At 37.4% G+C, this 19,134-nt stretch overlaps 1 protein-coding gene across 3 annotated transcripts in view; it reads right to left on the reverse strand.

Moving 5' to 3' along the window:
* LOC134853337 (ankyrin repeat domain-containing protein 17-like) overlaps window positions 1-19,134 on the reverse strand; it is a 47,469-nt gene that overhangs the window by 2,024 nt on the left and 26,311 nt on the right. Inside the window, exons 13-26 of one of the 3 annotated variants that reach the window (XM_063869312.1) lie at window positions 18,814-19,000; window positions 18,306-18,594; window positions 17,409-17,961; window positions 17,001-17,213; window positions 11,851-12,019; window positions 11,339-11,536; window positions 10,583-10,766; window positions 9,435-9,833; window positions 8,767-9,231; window positions 8,003-8,221; window positions 4,406-5,109; window positions 3,113-3,805; window positions 2,356-2,858; window positions 1,624-2,115 (exon numbers count right to left, since the gene is read on the reverse strand). In XM_063869312.1, the coding sequence (XP_063725382.1) occupies window positions 1,624-2,115; window positions 2,356-2,858; window positions 3,113-3,805; window positions 4,406-5,109; window positions 8,003-8,221; window positions 8,767-9,231; window positions 9,435-9,833; window positions 10,583-10,766; window positions 11,339-11,536; window positions 11,851-12,019; window positions 17,001-17,213; window positions 17,409-17,961; window positions 18,306-18,594; window positions 18,814-19,000 (5,268 nt within the window). Of the gene's footprint in view, window positions 1-1,623; window positions 2,116-2,355; window positions 2,859-3,112; window positions 3,806-4,405; window positions 5,110-8,002; window positions 8,222-8,766; window positions 9,232-9,434; window positions 9,834-10,582; window positions 10,767-11,338; window positions 11,540-11,850; window positions 12,020-17,000; window positions 17,214-17,408; window positions 17,962-18,305; window positions 18,595-18,813; window positions 19,001-19,134 lie in introns of all 3 variants that reach the window. The other 2 variants (XM_063869313.1, XM_063869311.1) reach the window with 2 other exon arrangements.

Here is a 19,134-nt window from a genome sequence, read left to right on the forward strand (position 1 = left end):
GAGAGGAAAGAAAAGAGCCACTAAAACCAAGCAAAACGGAAAAAATTTCGAAGAAACTACATATAAAAAGCTTCAAAATTTTGCTGGAATGATGTTCTATTTGCGGCAGACACGTCCAGAAACATATTCGACGGCATTTAATGAAAAATCAAAAACAATTTTCGAGCAAAAAAATGTGGTCATGAAAAACTTCGAACCATAAATTCTATTCTGAGATTTATAAATTCGGTTCTGAGTTTTGTGCGATCCGGAGGAAAACATATAAATTATGGTTCCCTCGAACGACCCAAAATTAGGTTAGTTAGCCGGCCGATGAAATATAAGCCAAAATCATTTAGACAGAAAAACTTTCTAAGCAAAAATAAGGAAATATACGAAGTCAAGGCTAGTAGAAATACAAACTGCAGGAGTAAATGAAAACACAGAAAAGCTACTGCAACGAAAACATAAAAGCAACTCATGCAGCAAAAAAATGGAAGATGTAACAACAAAGCCGAAAAAATATAAGCAGACGAAAAACAAGCCGACAATTTTTTTAAACGGAATATTTCCCGTTTGAACAAAAAAAAACAGGACCTGGTCAGATTTAAAACAGGACCTTTGCCGTCCCAGGCGTATTCGTTACCTCCAGACTAAATGTGCCGCAGATACTAACAAATTTCAATTCATCATAAGCCAAGAGATCAAGTGATTCTGATAACGCGAAGAGGTTGTTGACCCGACGAAAAGTCTATATTCCGATTTGATAACGCTTGCTAATCGCAAGCGTAATTATTATACTGCTGCATGAAACAGCTGTTTTTTTTGTTCTATTGATAAAATACAAAACCATCCACTGCATTAACTTATTACTAATCAAAATTCAAAGCACATGGTACTATAATGCAAATGCAGCCTACTGATTCAAAATGCCAGCAAAAGTAGCACTTTCATTTGCGACTTAGATTGGAAAGAAATTGCAATGTACTCTCACACTACGCTCCGCACGTGTAATCACTAACAGTTAATATAAACATTCGAACATAGAAAAAGATTCCATAAGTCATAGAAAAAATTAGGGTAATTGAATAAGATTAAAAATTGCACGAATGAGACGCAATAATATCCAAAATAAGGTGAAAAATGAACTAAAACTAAACAGAGCTGATATTCAGAGTGATAAATTTAGTATCATCAAATTATTCTGATAATCGAAAAGTTCATATCAATTTTTTTTCGACGCTGAGACAAATTTTGTTATAGTTTTAGAAATCCAAATCATAGATGAAAGGACTTAAATATAAAACTACAACTGAAAAAGAAATCAAAAGTCAAACTACTAAAATCAATTTTTGAGCGCGAACAAAATTTAAGATTTTTTCCAAAACAAAAACGAACAAGACCTTGTTCCTATCCACTTCGAGAAAAGGTCGGAACAAAAATAAACTTTGAAAAACAAAAAAATTTAGCCACCTACGAAACTCAAACCACAGACTTGCTGATTGCTGCCCAACCACAGAAATGAAAACCTCTGAATTGTTTTTTCAATACTAATTGGAGAACTGATTTTGAAGAATAACCAACTCACCACAGACACACACAAGCATAAAAATACAGTTCCAGTTTAACACTGAATGTTCTCACCGTGTCTGCTCCATTGTGAGCAAACTGATGTTGGGCAGCCAAGTTCAAATTCAGAGACCTCTCGTCCATCATCACTCCTCTGTCACAATCCATGCCCACTCCGTTCGAGAGAAAGGGCGCAAAACCCCCCTGTGCTCCCGCTGCATACGACTGCAGATCACCGCGGCCACTTGAGGCCGAATTCAGACCCAGTGCGTTGTTCATGTTCATGTTGCTGCTGTTCCCATTCGAAGCACCAAAGGGAAGGAACCCCCCGTTATGCATGGATCCCATTGGGTTTACCATACTAGGTTGGGGTCCGTTTGGGTTGCTCATTGCAGAGTGGTGACTTGGGAGCATTTGCTGCTGGGATAGGTTGCCAGACTGTGGGTTGATAGGATTGAAGAACTGATTTGGGTTGACCCGGAACTGGTTCATGGATCCAGGGGCCAGTGCACCCATGTGTTGTGAGTTTCCAGAGGCGACCATTTGCTGCGAGACAGATAAATTACCCTGGAAAATTCATGTTACTTGAAAAACTAAATACACGTCGATTGCTTTCAGCCTTTGAGTACGTTATTCGAATAATAACACTTTCACCTCTTTGGTCTATTACTATAATAAATTAGGACCAATTTTTATAATTTTGACAAATCACTTTTTTATTCGTTTTTTCTTTCGACTGCACTGAATCCTTATTAACTTGAATTCAACATACTATCACTACTCCAAAAAACCCAATGTTGAACTTACGTTCATATTTTGCTGCGATGAGTACATATTCTGAATAGAGTGACTATGCATCGAAGCCCCTCCCCCTCCCTGCACTCCCGAAACCCCAGCAGACATATTCCCCGCTCCCCCTTCGTGCCTCATCATGCCCCCACCCATTCCCCCAACAGCTGTCGGATCCACATTACTCATCTGTTGTTGTTGACCCCCACCCATCGACACTGACGGATTCTGTTGGAGGTCGTTTGAGGGTTGAACGCCTGACGAGGGTTGGGGGTAGAATGAAGGTGCATTAGATGGGTGCTGGTTATAGAAATTGGGTAACTGGTGGTGCTGTTGTTGCGATGGTTGTGTCATAGGATTCTGTGCATGTGGGGTAGTGAAAGAGTTCAAAAATTGCTGGCTGCTTTTGTCCATGTTGAAATTTGAGAACGAATTGAACAAGTCAGGTGTGTGATTCGACTCCAGACTGCTATACATTGGGCCTAAGTGTTGGTTGTTTCCTGATGTCAGCCCAGAGAAACCTAGCATTGATTTCAAAAATGACTTCAGCATTGTGTTATTAACATTTGGAATATAATTGATTAAAACTCAATCATATCAAAAATTACGGATTTCTTTAAAATTTTGAGAAGTGATCAACAATGAACAAAAATATTTAATCTGATTTTGTATTACCATACGCTAATAATGAAAAACTTTAGGAGCAATTAAACTGAAGTTTTCCGAGACCTGATTATATTCGTTCGTACTTCAACCGCCTATTTAAATTTCTAACCCAGGTTTCCTTGCGACTGAATTCCACCTCCGTGTGCAGACTTAGCCGCTGGCGCCTTTCTTTCAAACCCAATCGGGGCAGGTCCATGTTTCTTTTCACTTCCAACCGAACTCTGCTGACCTCCAGGTTGATTCTGAGAAGTCGGAATATGAGCCGACGAGTCACTTAACAGACCGGAACTCGAGGCCGAAATGTCTTTTTGGGCACCAGAGTTATAGGACACCACGTGTCCACCTGGTGCGGATTGCGACTGACTTGTCGACGCCTGACTTGACGATAGAGGCGGTGACACCTTCGGTGATGCGACATCGCCTGCGGCGTGAACTGAATTACCTGACGGGTTCCTCGACTTCTCGGGACGTCCGGTCGGCGTTGTGTTCGGATAGTTCAAACTGACATTTAGGCTAGCTGGCCCAGTTGGGTTATTGGACAATGCAGTCATTGACTGACTTGATTCAGGTGACTGAGAGTTAACGGAAGAAAAGAGAGACGAGGGGTCCGATTCTGGGGGGTTTAGACTGCTATTGTTGTTGAACAAAGTGTCCAATGGTATGTTGACAGAGTGACTCATATTGGATCCTCCCACTAAACTGCCTGGTTGTGAGTTGTTACTCGACTGTTGTTTGTTACTACTCGATGGACCGCCCACTGCAGATGAAGTCATACGCGAATCAGATGATTTCAGATTCGAATCTACACATTCAAAATAAAACATTTAAACCATGCTGCAGAAAACTTCCGAAGCAGTCTAAAATCAGGTTTCCATAAACAAGCAAAACTTAGATTATTTAAACAATTAATGATTAAACGCCAGTCAAGATATGAGTTTAGACTTGAACTTCGTCGCTAAAAAATGGACATTAATAGTTATCACTATGATATACATGGCACGAATAAATCAGGGTGACCAGCCAGGGTGTCTCAATGAACGGCAAGTCAATATAATCCCCCAAAAAAAACATTTTCGCCTTTTTGACTCAACTTATAGCGCAAGTAAATACATCTTAAGTTCCGAAAATATGTTTTCTCAAACCTGCTTCAACAGTTTCTTTTCCAGAATGTTTAGATTCAGAGTTTATTTTCTCAGATGAACTGCCCGTGCTACCTGAAAAACCTGCTTCGATCTTTAATGGAAAAAACTTCTTGGCAAAAACATTGATTTGCTGGAACTGCTACCGTGGCACATTTTCTTATTTACTTCTAAATAAATTACTCGCCCGTTAAAATGTTCTATAAATTAATAGCCTCGGCCGAAATTTAATATAAATCTATTCTAGACCCACGAATCTTCACCTGAATGATGCCCTCTGCTGTCAAACTGTCCTTGAAATCCGCCATAACCCCTTCCATCTCCTGTTTCCACATTCGAGTCCAGATATCCCTGCCAAATCTTAGCTGCCGAGCCTTGGTTAAAAATTGAGCTGAACGCATTGTAATTTCCGGCATTATTCTCCATACTTCCGTCTCCCGTTTTCCACGCAGTCTGATTTTTGTTCTGGCTGGAACCCTGGGAAAACGAAGATCTCGATCCGACCGGCCTGCTACCAATAACTCCAACTGACGGGTAATGAGTCTTCCCAGCTCCTCCGTTCCCTCGGGACGCTTCCATAGCTATAACTGCTGGAGCTCCCGACATCTGACTACCTGATTTGTTACTCGGCCCGAATGAAGAGTAGTTTCCTGTCGTCAATGGTGCTCCGGATAGGATCGGGTTCGAACTCGAGACCGGTTGACCGAAACTATTGACATGTCCTCCCACTATAGAACCGTTTTGCGATGTTTTTTTAGCACCCGGCGCAGAGGATGTAAAATGTCCCATAACTCCTCCTGAGGAGCTTACCGACGATAAGGATCCCTGCGGATTCAGGTTCTGGTTATTGGAGTGGGTTAGAGTTTGGGCTAGATTCTTCGGAATATGCTCTGTTATGTCTACTGTCGGGTCTTGGATCAGAATGTCGATCAGCTTCTCAGCCCATTTAACAGATTCTGCGCTGCCACTGAACAAAATAATTACATCTCATTTGCATGGACAAGGAACAAATATATCAACTTTTGACCGGAGGTTGTAATTTGCCTAATTCTTTTTTTTTGAAAAACTCATAATATATTGCATAAAATTCAGAAACATCAACAAAAGCTCATTTATTCTTTCGCAGTTTCTGTAAAAAACTTTTGAAACCGCACAAGCACAATTGAAAATTTGCATTTCTCAAAAAATGAAACAAACATTTCAAATACTTACTGGTATATTCCGGATCATAAAAGTACAAAAATTTCCTCTGATGTTCCATTTCTGATAGCCAGATTTCCAATTTTTTTTCTGTTTCGATTGAGTCAGTCGGAAATTGTGTTGTTAACGTGTAGTTTTCACATAACGAATGAAAAAATGTTACTCTGGTGGACAAAATTGAGCGCAAACTCACGATTTTACTCTCTAAAACGCTTGTTTTTAATGTCCACTTTGGTTTTTACATAGACCGAGAGAAAATCACAGAATTTCCATCTATGAAACTATCCAGATTTGTTTTCAAAGACTTACCAATTTAATCCGGGTCTGAAAAAAAAACAGATTTCGTCATCTGCACTAAATTTTTCAATCCGCGTGAATAATTAAGAAATGACGAGTTCAAGAAAAGTTTCACACTGATTATTTCAATTTTCTCGCTGAGAAAGTTTAACGTCGCTGGAAAACAATTTTACTCCGCTTATTCAAAAATGTGTTGACTACGATGCAGAAATCTGAAATTTTCCGACCCAGATTTCATTGGTAAGTCTGTGAAACCAAATTCTCATAATTTCATAGAGGGTAGCTCTGATGATTTGATCTTGGTCTATGTTAAAGTTTTACTGAAAATCGAAGGAATTGTTCTCCAAGATGGTTATTGAAGAGATAATTTAGAGCGAAAAAACCTGAATTTGCATTTAATTTTGTCCACTAGTTTATAAGGTATCATAGTGATTAATTTAGAATTTTGAAAATCATTTGTTTGCATTAATTTTTTCTTCAGTATAAGTATCTCTTGCTGATTGGCTTCAAACGGTATAAAACGTAAAAAGAAACAACTGGACATATAATGGAGAAAAAAGTTACGCAACTAAACAATTGACATGAAAACTTGTGATCACAAAATCTTTTCATTCCTTGTGTGAAAACAAAACGTTGGAAACATATTTTTGTCTGACTCATGAATTGAAACAGAAAAAAATTGAAATCTGGCAGACAGTGAGCCCCTTACATCAAAGGAACAAAACTCGTATATTTTGATCCGGAAAGAACCAGTTAGTACTGAAAATTATCATTTCATTCTTTGAGAGATGCAAATTCACATCACACTTTCTCGCTCGGCTCAGATAATTTTGCGAAAACTGCTACAAATTTATCAATAAAATCATTGAAAAATGAGCTTATTTTAGTTGTTTTGTTAAATGTTCCAAATTTTTGTAATTTTCTCAGATAAAAACTAGGTACATCACTATCGATGGGAAAAAAACTAATATAGTAGTAACCAACTTATATTCTCTTTTCAAAATATTTCTCTCATATTTTGTTTTTAATTTCTCTAGTAGCGTTCGTTTTTTTTTCTTCAGTATAAAAAGAAAGATGGAAACGAGCTGTAACGAGTCGTTTTTTCATCTCAAATTTTCTGCACTTCATTTTTTCTGCATAATTTTGTTTTAATGCACTAAATTTTTTTCTTGTTTGGCTAGAATTAATTTCTGTCAGCTGCATTTCCTAGCTCACTTAAAATAGTTCATAGAAAAAATGCACTTCTAAAGTTAGGCAACCAAGTTTTGCACATTCTTACAAAATTGGACTGAATGAAGCATCTAATTACACAATTGCATACACGAAACTTGAATTGCTCGTTGACATTTTTATTCTACCAGAGCAGGCTCTATTGCACGCTCTTAGTTCTACTTCAACAACAACATCAACACCCCCCCTCCCTCCCCTGTATCAAATTAAAAAGTATATCTACAAACTTATACAATCAAAAACACGAAAAAATTCATAAGTAGACGCAATAGAATCACAAAGTGCACTTTGGCATCAAACTGCACTCTTAAATTTTACACAAAACAGGATGGGTAGAAAGCTGAGAACATGCAATTTGCAACGCATCCGAACACCATTCGACTAAACGTCACCATTCAGCTAAGAAATACCGTGTTTATTCAGTAGTATATTAGCCCATAAAACTTTGTTTGAACTCCGCAAATACACAACCCATCGCGTAATTGCTACCGCATTATATCTATTACCTATGGCTGCTTAAATTTAAGGTTGGTTTTAATTTGGTTACCTAATTGCTAGAATCATTTCACTGATACATTAATTATCATTTCATTATAATCACCGATCCCATTTTGAATTTGAGCCAAATTTTCAAAAAGGCATTTACGTAAAAATATCCACATTTCTTAACAAATAACATAAATAACGTAGTACTTCCATTTTTCAGCTACATTTTTTCCATTAAAAACCAAAGACTGATGATTGCATTTAACTCGTGAAGATGCACAAAGTCTACCAAAGATTCAAAGTGCAGTTCCCGGTCTACTTTCAGCTAGTTTTGAATATTTCGCAACAATCTATGCAATTTATGAACAGCTTCTTTTAATATAAGATTTTACATAGCCAAATAAAACAGTCGGAGGCGGGTCACTGAACTCAGAGAGACCAATAAAAAGCAAGGACAAAAATAAATCCTATTAAATCTCTTGAATTTCCAGAAGTTTTTATGATCGCTCTTTCTGAAAACAAAAAAATTAAAACCACACTCCGCTTGCGTAAAAACAGAACAAAAAATTAATTTACGGAAATCACAAAACCTGATGCGTTGCTGTCAAATTATTTTAAAAAAACTGCCTAAATCGCATTTCACCGACCGAATGTTGACGATTCTGTCACTGTTATTGCCCCGCTCTCTCTCCCTCTCTAGCTGTCTGTCTGCCTTGCTACTACCACTACTGTGTGCCCCTCCGTTGCCAGACTGCTTGTCTATCTCTATGTGGGCACAGGTGGCCTCCCGGATGGCGTTGATGTTGCAGCCCTGTCTGCCGATCACTCGACTGATGGCACTTCCAGGAACTACTGTCTTCTTAGAACTAAACAAGCTCAATCATTTCGCTCACTCACTTCGTTACACCAAGGGTGAAAACTATATCATACAAACTTAAATTAAAAGCAAAATTACGGATTTTACAATAGATATAAGCGATAACGTTTGTATTGAATCGAAATTAAAGTAACCTATTTTTGAGAAGACGTTTTTCATACGCGTTGATTCAATTATTCATGTGTTTGTTACGAGAAAGCAGCTCCATTTTAAGAAGTCAAACATTACATCATAAAATTTAAAACTTCACAAAGCTTCTGAAAACTTAAAGGAACAAACGTTGCGACTTAAAATATTAAACAGAACTAGAAATAGAAAGAATTAGCAGATTAGAAGAGCGAAAAGATAAACGAAATCTAACTCGTATGTGAAAGGGTACCTGAAACATCAATCACATAAGTTCAAGGTGATACCTGAAGAGCCCAACTGGCTTGAGTCAAAAGAAAGTCTTAAAAGCTTAAACGCATCTTTTGGTTTGCAGAATTGCAAATTTTGAACTGAAATTTAACAAAATTTAAGGGGCACGTGACTCACATTAAACTCTTCCTCGACACAGTCACTTCTTTCCAGCCCTCCTCCCCGCGTCTCGCCGGTTTCCGCGGACTCACATTACTGGACCCATTTCTAGTCGGAGTCACCGACAGATATCCACTGCTGCTATTACTACCACTAGTCGGCGGCATTACCTCCCCATTTGTGGGGGACAAGTTCACGTTCAGTGGTACTGCAACTTTGTTCATGTTTTGAGCATCTTGATTCTTCGCACTCTGCGTGAACGTCGATACAGTTCCTCGAGAGTAGCTACCACTCGATACAGTGTAATGCATGTTGTAGTAGTACTGTTGGTGTTGACTGCTGGTTGCGTTACTAATATTTGTGTTGAAGGGGTGGGGTTTCAAGGTGGATGGAAACGGACTGATTCTTCCTCCTGCCGAGGAGCTAGGCGTTGACGTTTGGGGTCCATTTGAGATGACAACGTCGGAGTGGCATTGCGAAGAACTGGAAGTAGAAAAATGTCTTCGAACAGTCAATTGCAAAGCAATTACTTAGCAAAAGAGCAGTTGCGTGCTGCTCCTTTGGTAAATAAGGAGCAGTTGCGTACTTACAAGTAGTAGACATTATTCTTCACCTCCACAAAAACCAATTTAATTTAAAAAAAACTTACTTTTTGCAAAAAAAAATTCTTTTGTGAAAAACTTTACCTTTTACTTCCACTGGTAGATCCGGACCGTGTCTTATCTTCACGTCCCCCACTGATGTCCATAGATCCACACATACTATTCTGTCCATGACTGCTGCCCATGACTTGCTTCTTACTACTCTGATTACCCCCCACTCCACTTCCACTGACCGATCGACTACTCGCACTGCTTTTACTTTTCCAATTGCCCCCTGCATTTTTCCCAGATCGGGTATTTGCAGAGCTCGAGGATGAGTTTTCACGCTGCATTTTTGCGTGAGTCGATGGAACTGCGTTGTTGTTGTTGTTTTTATTGTTGGAACTGGTGACTTGATGGTGGGCTGTTTTGTTCTTGGCCCGTCTTGGACTGTATGGCGTTCCTGCTGCGGATTGCGCGACAACTGAGCTCTCTTTCTTGTTCCTAAAACAAATGATTCATGGTTATGGCTTATACTTCGAAATTGAAAAAAATCTACATTGCTATTGGCTGCTTCAGACCACCTTATGAGATCCGTAGCAATCAAGGAATTTTGTCTCAGATCAAGTGAAAGTTCAAGAGTTATCAAAATCAAAAATGAACATTGTTTCCTCATCTGTATCTGATTTTCTTGCAAAAATCTTGACCTCTTTTAAGCAAAATGAAAACAACCCATGACTCTGGCCTAATATCATAGCCAACAGACAGCTGGAAAAAAGTCAATGAACGCAAGTATAAAAAAAACCTTTTTATGACTCTGGTACTTCCTTTTTTATTGAAAAAACTCTCAAATTTCATTAAAAAACATGCTCTTAAAGCTCCTTGAATTGCAAGAACAATTCATGCTCGACAATTTTTTATTAAAAAATTTATCCAATTTGAGAAAACTGGATCAATAGGTAACCTTTTTAATTCGCTGGGAAATCTGAAAATTAAATTCCACTTTTGAAGCAAGAAGTCGATCACGTTTTTCGTGAACTTTACACCTTGGTTATTTCAGAGTGGAGTTTAATTTCCTTTTAACAATGGAAATGAACTGAACTTGGAAAAAATCAAACGAAAAACCGCGAAAAAGCAAAATTGAGCCTAAACAAATTTCAAGAATTTAAAAAAAAAATCATCGCGACCTACATAAGAGTCTGAACAACCTTCATCGACTACAAAAAAAAACAATAATAAAATGTGTAATTTACTTTTTCTTGCTGCTGTTTCCGCTCGCTACTGAGCTGCTGCTGTTGTTGTGGTTGTTGCTGTTTACTGATGAGGCTGCTTGTGTGGCGTTGTTTGAGCTCCGGATAAGCATTGAAGTCTGAGTGGAACTATTGCCACTGCTGGATAGAGACACTGAATCCACCATACCCAGAAGCGCGTCATAGTCTGCAAAACATTGTTTAATCAGATTAAATAAATAATATCACCAAATTGAGACTCATAATATTAAATTTAAATGGAAAAGAGAACCAAAAAGGACAAGCAACCGGATTGCATGATCTAAATGGCTCTTGCTCTTAAAACATCCCATGGACATTTATAATTGTAATCGACTTTTATTTAAACTTTATTTTCAGAAATCTAAGAAAGCTTTTTCAGCACCGCTTGTAATTTTATTGCTAGAAAAATAGAATGACAAAAAACTTATTGACACTGAGTACGATATTTTTTGGAATCAATTTAAGTTGATCTTACAATGTAGAGTCCAAAAATTACAGAATAAGTTGCTGACCCTTAGTTGAAAGGTGAAATTTTGCTTCCATAACACCCGAAATAATAGCACGTCTAGAATCTAGATCGGAGATGAGTTCAAATAATTTTCAATAAAGTATTTTTAAAGATTCCTAGTCCATACATGGCAAGACCATTAAGAGATTAATAAAACTGGTCCACGTCAAAGCCAGGAAATAAGTCCATTCAAAGAACGAGATCCTTACAATATGACAGTATATTAATACCTGTCTCATCGTCAGCATCTCCTCCGTCCTTCGAAGTATCCTCTACAACTCCATTGGACATTGAGCTCTGAGCTTTCAGGATCTTTCTGCCTGCGATGCCTCCCGCTGCACTACTGGGCATACTGCCGCCACCAATTTTTCCACTACCTGACAGTTGCTGACTCTTTTCTGCTTTCCGATCTGCACCAGAATTGTCGGCTACTTTTCCATGAAAAACATCACAGATTAAATCAAATTGATCCTAATTGAGCTTATGTCAATAAGCAGTACAATTAGAAAAAAATTATCAATTGTAAAAGACTATTTTATAAAGTTTCTTTTATTTTCCTTCAAAAGTAAGCTATTTAATAGAAGAAAGTTGAACGAAATGGAAATTAATATAGCCCAATAAGAAAATCATGGACGCTACTTTCTAAACTTTTTATTTCAAATCGTGCGGTATGTTTTGAAGAACGTTAAGTTTTACCTACAACTGACATGCCAAATCGACCCTCAACTTAATCCAAATTTACCTGTCGCCTCTTCATCCTTGTCGTTCGCCATTCCGTCTTCGTCTTGACTTTCATTACCATCTTTATCTGCGTCGTTATTAGAGTTGCTGTTCGTCTTTTGCTGCTTTTTCTTCAGCCTCCGTTTTTCACGTTTGCGAGCTGCAGCTTCTTTCTGCTTTTCCTCGCGACACTATAAGCATAAATTTATCACTCATCAATGAACCATATCACTCAAAGGCGGATTTTTGTCACCAAATTATTGCTGATAGCTCAGCACAAGCCCTTGTTAACAAAAAACCAAAACTTTATGAAACTTATTACATTTGAACACGAAAAAATTATTAGACAGCTATGCTTGTAATATTAAAACTCAAAACTATACATTCTATGAAAACGTTAATTTCAGATTTCCCAGCGAAACGAAAATTTATCTATTGTTTCAGTTTTCTCAAATTAAATCTATTTTATCGAAAACGTGCCAATCATAAGTTGTTTCAGAAATTCAACGAGATTTAAGGGGATTTATTTTTTCTTCGAATTTTGAGAAATACCTTTCGAAACGTAAAATACCCCAAATATAACAGAAAATATAGCCAACAGACAGTTGGAAAAGAGTAAATGAATGCAATCAAACAAAAAAAAACCACCGAACTGTTTTTTGAAAAATCTCAACTTCCGAAATTCGAAAATTAGAAATCGATCACGTTTTTTCGCACCATTTCCACGTTCGTGTTTGGAGAGTGCTATTTACGTCACTTTCAGCAAATGATTTTCAATTGAACTCAAAAAATGGATATATACCTAAGTGCATTCATCAATGCATTAATAAGTATGAATGAACATCTGGAGTTATTAGAGCATTTTAGGACTTTTTCCTAAAAAAAACAACAAAAAAATCAGCAAGACCTATATGAGTCTTCACAACGTTCATTACTCTTAATCAATCAAAAATCAAACCGCGAAAAATGAATCTACTGGAAGCGAGTCAATGAACGCAAGTAAACAGAAAACAAAGCCAACATAGTTGGAACAGAGACAATGAATGCAATCAAACAGAAAAAATAGTTTTATGAAAAAATAGATGCCCTTAAAGCTATTTAAAATTTTAGAAAAAATTGTGACTAGCACGTTTTCGATAAAATTGAACTAAATCGCTGGGAAATTTGAAAATTAAATTTCACTTTCGAAACTAGAAGTCGATCACGCTTTTCGTGACCTTTACAGTTTTGCAGTTCGATAAAGGAGTTTGCCTTCCGTTTAGAAGAAATCAAAAGTCAAACCGCAAAAAAAAAAGAATTTGAGCCCGAACTAATTTTATGACTTTTCCTGAGAAAAAATCATCGAGACCTATATAAAAGTATGTACAACGTTCATAGCCGGAACAAATTTTAAGAATTTTCCTAGAAGAAACAAAATAAATTCGAGCGAGAAAAGCATCGCGTAATTAACGTTCGTTATATAAAAATTGATCATTTAAGATTAACAAAAACTTAATTCTTCGAAACGGACTAGTTTTGGAAGCTTCATTTAGCGCATGGAAATAAAAGCTTCTCAAAAACTTCGTTCACTTGTAATTAATATTCACTTGTAATTAATATTTTGAAGACATTATTACAAACTTTATATGCTTTTGTATAGTTCTTTCATCACACCACGCACAACAAATGCCACTAATTCGAAAAAAAATGAAGAAAAAACATTCTAAGCCACTTGCACAGCAACCGGCTATCCTTGCTCTTACATGGAATAGTGTGATACGCGTTTTTCTAGAACGAAAATTTACGATACGCATTTTTCGTGTATGAAGTCAATCAGGGACACTGATTTGGGGAAAATGGAAAAAAAACACAATATATTATATCTGCACGGATTGATTATTGTTCCCCTGCTATCATTCGGTATCTGTAAATAAGGACTTCGTTTTAGCCAATATGATCCTATTTAACAATTCTGATTATTTGAAATTTTCCATCTTTTGGTCCCCCCATCATTAGAAAAATCACTTGCGTTAAAATACCCCTCTGAACTGCAACCACGAGATTGCTAAGCAGCAGCAAAAATGATAAAAATGCCAAGGAAAAAAATGCGAATCCAAGAGAATTCCTTTAATTAAAACGTTAACGTGGCATGTAGGGACACTTGTGTCCAACAACTGAGAAGTTACCGAACGTTTTCGATCCGAGAAAAATTTAAACGAACCAACGGATCTTCCCGAGTTGATATGCGCGACTGATGTCGAGACTTTCAGGACAAACTTTGGCATATTCAGACTTTCATTTACAATTTTTGATACGCCCAGAGTTTCCCGACCAATTTTTGGTACGCCCAAACTTTCCCGACCAATTTTTGGTACGTCCAGACTTTCCCGACCAACTTTTCGATATGCCTAGAAAAAAGTTAAATAAGATTCAAAAAAATAATAAAAAATTTGACTTTGCCTAAATCCATAACTTTTTCCCCTCTAAAGCATGGGAATAACCTCATGCTTTCCACAACCTGGGTTTTAGATCGAAAATTTCTACACCCTAATTTTTTTTAGATGGAACCCTTCATATCAGATTTAGCTAGTTTTTCGGAATAGTGACGAAATTTCAAAAAAAAAAACGGTAAAACTGCAGACCAGCTTTCCAACAAAAAGGGTAAGAAAGATTACACAGGGAAAATCGAAGCACCATGTTAATTTTATTGAACTATTAACCTCAGTATCAGCAGATTAGTTATAGAAAAAAAACCTTAATCTCCAATTTCGCAGGGTGAATTTTGAGAAAATGTGAAACAGTTTTAAAAACTAACCAAAATGTCAAAATGGGCATTTGTCAAAAATAAAGCAGCGATATATGCCATTAAAATGTTTATGCTGAAATAAGCTTAAATATGATTGAATTTATATATACCAAAAGTGTCACCAAATGAGCACTTTTATTTGCGACTTGGGTTAGAAAAAAATTCTTCGTAATAATACACTACGCTCGGCTTGTGTAAAAACTATATCAAATTATAGTTCAAATTCACGATAAATGGCTTGTTTATTGGACCATAAGAGGCAGTCAGATCACTCAGAGCTTTCAGCTTATTCGAGCAGTCCATCTTCCAAAAATAATTATCAGACTGGGTTGAGTGATATATCATTTTAAGACCCTTTCAGTCGTGATTCGAACGAAAAAAAACTCCGAAAAAAAACTTGCCAGTGTTGAGAAACACCGGTTTGAAATAATTTTTGATTTTTCGTCTTAATTCGAGCGATTAAAGCAAGCGAGCAGGCTTACAACAGCTTAACCAGGAAAAATTTGAAATTTAAACCCTAAAAACTTAGCTATAAGCAATTAAAACTATTTTTTGGAATTTTGTAGCTCCATTTTGGGAACCAAAACTTCAAAAAATATGAACATTTTCTGCAAAAAATTTAAAAAATTTTTGAAATCTTTTGAATGTTTTTTATTTTTGTTTTTATAGTAACTTTTCTAAAAAAATGTTTGTGTCTTATTTCCCTGTAAAACTATGAATGTCAAATATGCCTGAAATATTGTTTTACATCAGACTTTTTATCACCCCACACAGAAAAACTAATTTGAAAAAAAAAGCTTTATCTTGTAGTTTTTTAAAGACTATATGGTCGGAACATTTTGTGCTACTTGCACAGTAACCAGTTATCCTTGTTTTAGTTTTGCAATCATTTGAAATCATAATTTTGGAAAAAAAACTTGAAACATTGGGCTTAAACTGAAACGTTGCCATCATTAGAAAACAGAAATCATAAAAAATTTTTGCAAAAATCGATGTATCGTCGACAAAAAAGCTATAAAATCTCTCGGTATCCATAAAACCCAAATGCCTTTCGAAATCAATTGATAGTGAATAATTGAACAAACGTTTCTACAAAAGCCTAACCGCAAGCATCAATGATCATTTGCAAAATTATTCCAGTGTGCATAGGCTGTTAACCAAACGAGCTGGAAGGTCTTGTAAATCTCGGGACTGAAAATTGGAAAAAAAATAATTAGCATTCAACTGTCAATAACTCAACCGTAAGTCAGGAAACCAGAAACACCTGAAAATTCATCTCATTCATTATTACTCAGTATACATGCGGTCTTCAATAGTTTTGATAAAGGTCCCATTAGACAAAAAACATGCCAAACCAGACAATTGAATGTTCAACTATGAGGCGAGGCTTCGCTTCGCAAAAACTAGCGAGAATACGACAAAAATCAGCCCTAAAAAAGCAATAAAAAAGTAGAAATAAGCCTCCAATTCTACAGATCGTGATTATAGCAAAAGTGCCAAATAAATGAACCCTTTCAACAAACTCTTTTCAATTGCGAGCTAGGTTAGAAAATAAGAAGGTTCCTTTTAATACACTAGCTGCTCGCTAGGGTAAATAGCACTGAAAGAAAACTAGCTAGGCGGTAAAAAAGGTGACATACTTGAACAGACCAGACACGTTGAGCCGACAAAAATTACCTTACAGCTCAAAAATTTTCATTCAGCTCTAAAAAAAGTTGAAAATTCGAGATATTTTTGCACCTCAAACTACGTATTATGAGGCCACTAAGCCGATAAGTAATAAGCCGAACGCTTTTAGGCTCGAAAAAAGAATTAAAAAAAAACGAAAAAAAAAAATGAAATATACCGAAATCCAAGTGGGTTAATTTACAATCAACATAAAAAGCTATTTTTCGAATAGTATTAACAGGAAAGAAATTAGTACCCGGCTGCAATACCCGTGCTAATAGCAAAATGTATTATAGCAAATTTCTTGGACATTAATTTTCACAGTTCTCTAGAACCATTTTTGCTACTCAAATTAAACACAGAAAAATCGAAATCGGCTTGATCTTAATTTACTCTCCTCGCAATTGGGTCATTGCAGCGCTATTTACTTTCAGAGCTCTTGTAGACTCTAATAGTTCACCCATATGTTGAATTTAAAATACATGTCCTACTCTATATTTGATGAATTTTTTAAATATTTCAAGAAAAGCAAGAATTTTCAAAGTCTTGGCACTAAAAGTCCAGATATCATCAGAATTTCTACGCGACTGATTATGCCTTTAAAATACATATATTAGTATTTTGAGCACTAATGATTTTTTCGAAAAATTTGATGCCTCAGCAGAGAAACAAAAACTTCGATCAAACTAAAAAAAAAACAGGAATTCGAGTTTCGATACCTTCTCATCGTCCAACTCCTGGAGTAGAGAAGTTGCATTTTTGTTGGCCTGTTCTGCCTGCTTGTCCTTGGCGTTTGAGATGATGTCCAGACACTGGTTGCAGCGCTTGATAAGGTCGTTGTCACTTAGGGTCGCAATGTACCGCAGACATTCTTGGTTGCCCGGGAACTGCGACACCTTCTTCACCAGATATCGCAAAACTTTCACGTGACCCTAAAGCAAAGAAACTTCAAAACATTGCAAACTACAGTTCCAAAACTAAAATTCTGCCGCTTTTTAGATATATACTCGTGTTCATCGCGCGATTACTAATCAAAGCGAACCAAATACGAACCATACTTCAAAATGTCTAGTTCACAAGGATTTCGAACGCAGGCCTCAACGTACTTTATCAACAACTAGTCTCACCCTTCGGAATGCCGCCATTAAGCACGAAATCTTCCTGTTGTCCTGGGCGTCTACATCCGCCCCCGAGGTCACCAACATCATCGCGACGTCCAGGTGTCCCCCATTGCACGCCAACCAGAGAGGAGTCCCGCCTTTTTTATTCCTCGCCTCGACATTTGCACCTCTTGCTACCACTACTTCACAGAAGTTGTAATGACCTTTATCTGCTGCAATAGTCAGCGCAGTATCTCGAGATGCTGGAACCGGAGGAGCATTGACATCAGCTCCGTGGTCTAGGAGGACTCTTCCAACGTCGGCATAACCCCCCGACGCCGCTTCCATCAGTGGCGTGAGTCCAGATTTAGCTCTGTGTTCCATATTGGCGCGACGTTCTAGAAGCAACGATACAACTTCGTGTCGTCCTTGATAGCACGCGAGGGTTAGAGCGGTGTTTCGGTTGGATTCGATTTGAGCGTTTATGTCACTGCCATGGTCTAAGAGGAGTTTCACTGCTTCTCCGTGGCCGTTCATTGCAGCTAGCATCAAAGGTGAGATTCCAAGTCTACTGCCAGTTCTATAGCATGAAAAGTACATCAATGTATACTTCAACTTAACTAAGCACTTTAATTAAGCACAAATAACACTTCAACTTTATTTTTGTTTTCCAGGGTCTCGCCCCGATGAGCCTCAGGGCTCGTGTGCGATCCTTGTGAGTTAAATATTGTATACGTAAATTTTCTCACTGAATAATTCAATTCAATTCAAGCACTAAAAAATCACAATTGCAGTACATTTTCACGTTGCACACTTTTTTCATTGAAAAACAGATTTACTTTTATTGTGAAACTCAAGCACGAAATTTATAGCGAAAGCACTCGCTGTGTTGTATATTCTTTGACAATTAATTCATCTCTTTACCTGGAATTGATTTCAGCACCCGCACTCAGTAACATCTTGATAATCTTAATGTACCCTCCTGACGCTGCCAAACTAAGCGGAGTGTAGTCAGATACATTTCGATGCTCAATGTTTGCTCCCTTCTCCAGCAAAACACAGACAACATCTTCCTTTCCTCCGGAACATGCCAGAGAGAGGGCCGTGTCTTTGGTTCGCTCGCTCGTGGCTTCCAGTTGTGCCTCTGTTTCCAGGAGCAACCGGACAACGTCCACGTGACCACCAGAAGCGGCGAGGATGAGAGGGGTGAAACCTGAAAGAAAACGAACATTTAACTTAACGTAGTTTCAAAATCAACTCAATCGGAAAACTGTTAACATTCCAAGTATAATTTTATATATGGAATTTCAATTCTTCATAGGCGCCCAAAAAGACCCAATTATTGTCAATAAAGTCAAATTATTGGTATATATTCGACTTCAGCCTCTCCCGTGCATTTTCTCTAGTGGAGTGAACGATCAAATCATTCTACCTTTCTTATCCTTGTGTTCGATATCCGCCTTGCTCTTTAACAACTCTCTCACTATGTCTCGATTGCCAGCCGCGGCCGCGATCGTCAACGGGGTGTCGTTATTGCTATCTGTCTGCGCGTTAACCTCCACCGTAGTTCTGCCTCCCATTGCCATGGTTGGTACACCGTTGTTCAAAGCTAGAGCAACCTGAAATATAGATCCATGTTGTAATAGTATCTTCAGTGCATTAAAATGACATCATAATAATCTTCAGCAGTCCTGAAAATTACCAAAAAGAAATTGATCGCCATTTTTTGCATCAAACTTTGCCAGATCTCAGA

This window comes from Symsagittifera roscoffensis, chromosome 8, assembly GCF_963678635.1.
Source record: "Symsagittifera roscoffensis chromosome 8, txSymRosc1.1, whole genome shotgun sequence".
Classification (NCBI taxonomy): domain Eukaryota; kingdom Metazoa; phylum Xenacoelomorpha; order Acoela; family Convolutidae; genus Symsagittifera; species Symsagittifera roscoffensis.